Genomic DNA, 6,444 nt, shown 5'->3' with positions numbered 1-6,444 from the left:
ACTGAAATTATCGACATGAATGATTTAAATTGTCCTTCTTTAAAAAAGTTAAACATTGAAACATGTACTGGAACTTTTTCAAAACATTTAATCAACAATAAAACTTTTACTTGTGCTCTTCAGAATGTTATAAACTTAAAAACTTGGTTCTGCAAAAACTGTAATATTTGAGTATTTTAGTTGAAAATGTATTCTATTTTTTTCCTCAATAAAATTATAAAATATCAATTGCACTGTAATTATTATTTCTAACCTAACCTTATTGTTTTCAGGAATAAGAAACGACATTTATTTTAAATACATTTATTTATTATAATAAATTACAATATTTTTTAAGTATAATTTATTGTAAAAATTGTATAAAGCGAATAGTAGAGAACTAATACAAACTACATTTTAAATAAATATTTACATTTTATACATCAATTTCATCTATTTCCATTGGCTCATGCTGTTGGTAACCCCAAGGAAAGGTGTCAGTTTTCCCTGGTATCAAAATTCTTTTATCATCCTGCCAACTTAGAGCAATTTTATTTTGTTTGACAGTAAATACTTCATGTTTTTTGCTGCGTATAAAGTGCTGAGATCGGATCAGGTTTTCATTTTCATTGAGAGTATGCTTAAAATCATCGAAACCTATTTTTTTTAAAGTTGAATATTTTACCCCTTTTGCTTTCTTTTTAGCTTCCTCATCACCCCATAACTTGAATGCATAGAGTTTTGATCTTAAACCTATAAATTCGTCTACAATTTTACCGTTATTTTCGTCTTTCATAAGACCTAGGAGTTTTTTATTTGCAAGTGGTATATTATAAATGTTGTTTTCAGGATAATCGGATGTATCGAATTTATGTAAATCTCTTTTAATATAATCATAAAAAATTGGGTACTGTAATATGATAAACAAGACTGTCAGTATCTGTGTAGAGTAATTTTGCAGAATCACTGAAAGTCTCTTTAATGTAATTGTAATGAAAGTCATATGTTATTATCTTTGATATGTCCAAAATAGTGAATCCTATGTAAATTGGTTTGTTAAAGTATACCTTTGTTTTATTCATCTCAATAATGACCATATCTTTATCGAATATGGTGCAACTATGAAAGTTTGGTTGAGCAATTAAATTTTTCGCGCAATACCTTCCCTCCCATTTTGTTATTAATCTAACATCTTTGTGTTTTCTAACATTTTCCATTGTCTTGCCAAATACGGAATTGTTCATTAGCTTGTAAAAATTCTTCTCAAATTCATTACTCGATTTTTTTCTAAGCTCGGTATTTAAATCAATGTAGGGTTTTAACCACTGCTTTTGCTTAAATTTTAAAACTCTATGTATTTTAGTTAATTTCATTCCCAAAGATAAATATAGCTTTAAATTTCTATAGTGAATTGTATAGTTCTTCTTTGGTAATAAATTTGGAATTAATTTGGGAATTGTACATTTTGGGAGAGGAGGTATGAAATGTTCAGGGCATAACGGCAAGTCTTTATGTGAATCATGAAGTTGAGTTGGATAATCTAAATCTACTTCAAGAATGTATCCTTCTTCTGAATCATCTGGAATATTCAAGAAAAAGTCATTGCTATAATTTTCAAACCATTCAAAATCTGTATAAGGCAAGCTTTCGCTCATAGAAGCACCATACTGATTATTTATATCGAAATACATAATGTAAGATTCTGGTATTAGGGGATTAAAATCTTTTTCCATAAATCTATTATTAGCTTTCGCGTATCTGTTTGAGCATTGTGAAACTCCACCTTTTATTCCCTTTTCAATAAAAAGCAACATTTCTACATCTGTCAACAAATCAAGCTTTACGTCTGTGTACTTGAGCATAGCGTCAAATGCCAGTCCTGGGGCAGTATAGTAATGTAACGCGTCCAAGTTATAAGTTGTAAAGCATGTTTTTCTAAAATTTTCAAAAATGTCGGCAAGTAGTAGAACGTCAGTCTGTAAATACAAGTCAGAGTATTCTCCTATTGTTTTTAAATTAAACGTTTTCCATACGTTACAAGCATGTTCATAGTCTTCGTCTGAAATATGAGCGTCATTTAATTTAGAGTAGAAAGAGTCTTTTACTGGCAATTGACCTTCTTCTAATTTTTCCCAGCTACTAACATATTCGTAAGGAAATATTCCTTTTCTTGTCAATAAATTAAACTCGTTCATATTTTTACAATACTTTTTAGTAATTTTTTTCTCATCATTTTCAAGATAGGAGGATAATTTGTCTAAACTGCTGGGCATAAATCTAAATGAATCAAGAAATCTTAATACTACTTTGGTACCCTTCACATATTTTGAAAATGAAATGTACTTTTCTTTGTTTATTGGTAACAGTTTCATTTCACCCTCAAAAGACGTTGCTAAAGCTTTAATAATGAAATGTGCATCATATCTTGACAAGTTGTGAAAAATTATGGGAACAACATGCGAATCTTTATAATTTACATTGCAACCTTGATGTGCTGGACCACGATATTTTCCCGTGAAATGACAATGATCGCGGTGTTTAATGTCATCATTTTCAAAAGGTTTTTCACAAATATGACAAATTGTTGCTGTGTCAAATTGAATTTGTTGTAAAATAGTTAAATTTTCCATTGGAATAATATTTGTAAAATAAGTATTTGCTTTTTCAGCCAATTGTTCTAATTCAGCCATGAACCAATCAACACAATCTGGACCTCGATATGATTTAAATTCTGAAAGAGATTCATTAAAATTGCAATGTACATAGAAAGCAAAACTTGTCGGGATATGTTTTTGGTATGTTGATGTGTTTGTGTGTGTACTTGCTATAGGTTCTAAGAGACTTTCAGTGTCAGCATACACGACAAAGGGAACACTTTCTTTATTTCTGTAATTTTTAAATTTTAAAATTTTATCCTCTTCATTAGGCAAAATTACTCGACACATGTTTATTTTATCACAATCAATTTTATGATTATTAAATGATTTTTCATATTTAAAATGGCATAAACATCTATCACAAAGTATGGTTCGATTATGATCTTTTGTTATTTGAGATTTTACTAAACGAGATAAATTATTGATTAATGCAAAATGATAAACTTTGTTATTTTGAAAATTATTATTATCATCATCATCGTCTAAATCAAGTTCTGTATTTTCAATCATTAATAAGTGATAAGTACGTTCATTTGATTTGTTTTTACTTAAATAAAGTGGAATAATTTCATTCTTTTTATTACTGCTTTTATCAATTCCGTACACATTAATATTTAAATTGTTTAATTTTTCAAATTTTGGAATATCGCTGAGAGAAATGGGGAATTCAAAATCATCAAACTTTAAATCAGTATCTTTAAAGTGGGGATATGAACTTGTACGATCAACGTGACTATTAGCTGGATAACGTTGTGCAATTATTGACCATAAAAAACAGAATTTGTCATTATTTATAACATTAATAACAGCTTTTTTATCAATTATAAATTTTGGCATTCTTATAAAAGTTGAGTATCCAGCCGCAAGAGGCACATATTTATTTATATTAACACTTAAATTTATAATTTCATTTAAAGACCAACCTGACTTTTTTTGTTGAAAATCATCAATCTTAACAAAAAGTTTTTCACGAATTTTATGATCAAACCATTCATCAAAGTTCGTTGATTCTAAAATTTTTGAATTTCTAGTATTGAAATATTTAATATCATCAATTTCCTCACCTTCTTCTAAAACAGTATAATTTGCCGCAAGAACAACATTAACTTTCATGTTTCCCACCTTTTTAAATGCATTTTTTAATCGAGAAATAATCATTTTCTTTGCATCACTGAGAAAACTGTCCATATTTTTATGTTTTAAATTAATAACAACACCTGTTCTAATTCTATTCTCGAAAGCATTCTCTAATTCTTCCCACCTGATCCATCTCTCATCCTTTTTAAATAAACCAGTTCCTGTTCTTCTTAGTTTCTTAAACTTTCTGCTATTTGCTTTCAATAGTCCAATAGTTGACAAAATCTTTTTTTTCTCTCCACATGACACAGATCTATTTCTTAACAATTTATTCAGTAATCTAATGTTTTTTACACTATTATTTATCCAAAAATTTAATTCCTCTGTTGTAGTTTTTTTACTTAATGTTTTAAAAGCATTGTTCATAATTTTCACAAAATCTTTACAATAGTTAGAGGTTTTATCAGTTTCCATAACTTTAATTGCTGCATTTAATTTATCCAAATTCATTTTTATCACTTGTATTGAAACTGTCAATTTTTTTCACTACAATGATTAACTCCGATCAGACTAAAATTGAACTTTTAACTATAGCGATTTTTTTAAAACGAGATTTTTTAAGCGCACTTGAATTTCACGATGTTTTTCTGATATGTTGATTGAACAACTTAAACTGCAGGAATGATTTTGTTAAGAAAAATTGCCTTCTTTATATACACAAATTATGACTAATTTTATTTCAAGTTAATTATGGTTTTCTTAGAATTGTGGTAAAAAACAAAAACAGGAAATACCAATGATAATGAGTCATCAATAAAAAATTCCAAAACTCTGAGTCATCAACCCCTATTTTGCGAGAAACAAAGAAATTATGTCATCGATAAAGAATGCACCATGTAAAAAACAAAAACAGGAAATTCCAATGATAATGAGTCATCAACCCCTATTTTGCGAGAAACAAAGAAATTATGTCATCGATAAAGAATGCACCATGTAAAAAACAAAAACAGGAAATTCCAATGATAATGAGTCATCAACCCCATTTTGTGAGAAACAAAGAAATTATGTGTCATCGTTAAAGAATGCACCCTGCAAAAAACAAAAACAGGAAATACCAATGATAATGAGTCATCAACCCCATTTTGCGAGAAACAAAGAAATTATGTGTCATCGTTAAAGAATGCACCCTGTAAAAAACAAAAACAGGAAATACCAATGATAATGAGTCATCAACCCCATTTTGCGAGAAACAAAGAAATTATGTGTCATCGTTAAAGAATGCACCCTGTAAAAAAACAAAAACGGTAAATTCCAATAAAAAATTGCAAAATTCTGAGTCATCAACCCCTATGGAAAATTCTAGGATTGTTTTATAATTCCAAGAAATTAGATAAATTCCAAGAATCACATTTGCATCATGATCTCAATATCCCCCCACTCCAAAAATTCTAGGAAGTATGACGTCATATCCGGCTCAGCATAACAGTCAGAATATCCCCCCCCCCCAATGGATTGAGTCTTGGCTAAGTGGTTTGAGTCTGGGCTAAAAATGTCGGTAACATGTCGGTGCAGGAATCTTGGTCCAGAACGCTCCCTGTCTATCTACTGGTAGACACACTGTTAAATGTATTGGTAGAAACTAAAACCCGTCGAAGACGGGTACGACAGCTAGTTTAATATATAAATTATATATGAACAAAAATAGGTAAGAGAAAATATAAAAAAATGGACCTCAATAATAATAAAAATCAAATAAATAATTTCATTTTACTACTTTAAATAGTTAATTTAACTATTTTTTACAGTTGTTACAACTACAATTTGTTACGGGCGCCTATAGGAACTATGAAAATTTAGTTACTGCAACTAAATGAAGCAGTTAGTATGACTAACAACAAATAGTTAAGATAACTGTTTTAGTAGTTAAATTTACTGTAAAAATGGTATTTATTACTACATTTTACAGTTAGACTAACTATTCTGTCATAGTTCATTTTACTAAATAATGTTACGGGCGCCTATAGGAACTACAGGAAATAGTAAAAAAGTAGTCAAATTTACCATATTTTTTTTTGTGTGTGTATTAAGTCTTAAGCCTTAAGTCTTATAGCCAGACTTCGGTATAAGAAGTTCTTAAGTCTTAAATCTTATGTCTTAAGTCTTATGTTTTAAGTCTTATGTATTAAATCTTATGTCTTAAGTCTTATGTATTAGGTCTTATGTCTTATGTCTTAAGTCTTAAGACAACATAACAACCGTTGCCATGGCAACCGTTAATATAGTAATGGTTGCCATAACAATCGTTGCCATGGCAACCGTTACTATTATAATAAAAAAAATTTCAATTTTAAGTACAGAAAGAATTTCTAAATAAATTATTATTTATTTATTTTTTTGTCATTTTAGGCCACGAAACCCTATAATGTAGGCGCATTGTGCCTGCTTCTCTGACTGATTTTTTTTCATTATTTTCTATTATTAATCATCCGATATATGATCATGATCACTCAATTTTTTTATACTTTAATCTTGGGATGTTTCTGATTCCTTTTTTTTCTTTCTCAATATTAAAAGAGATGATAAACGAAGTAAAGAGCACATGGAGGGATGGGAGATGATTCTCTTTACGAAGCAGTAAATTTTATACTCGATTTATGCTCAGGTTCAAATAAAGAAGATATTACATTCAAACCATTTATTGACGAGAGTCGAATTTTATTCTTAAAAAGAA

General features: G+C 29.0%; 1 protein-coding gene across 1 annotated transcript; it reads right to left on the bottom strand.

Moving 5' to 3' along the window:
* Positions 1-341: 341 nt before the first annotated feature.
* LOC122509733 lies at positions 342-4,444 on the bottom strand. The gene is made up of 2 exons (XM_043623967.1): positions 3,560-4,444; positions 342-732 (listed from the first exon to the last, which is right to left on the bottom strand). The coding sequence occupies exons 1-2, from the start codon at positions 4,221-4,223 to the stop codon at positions 416-418; spliced, it is 981 nt and encodes a 326-aa protein (XP_043479902.1). The 5' UTR covers positions 4,224-4,444; the 3' UTR covers positions 342-415.
* Positions 4,445-6,444: the final 2,000 nt, after the last annotated feature.

This window comes from Leptopilina heterotoma, unplaced genomic scaffold (assembly GCF_015476425.1).
Source record: "Leptopilina heterotoma isolate Lh14 unplaced genomic scaffold, ASM1547642v1 Lhet_62, whole genome shotgun sequence".
Taxonomy (NCBI): domain Eukaryota; kingdom Metazoa; phylum Arthropoda; class Insecta; order Hymenoptera; family Figitidae; genus Leptopilina; species Leptopilina heterotoma.
This window is presented reverse-complemented; position numbering and strand designations above follow the sequence as displayed.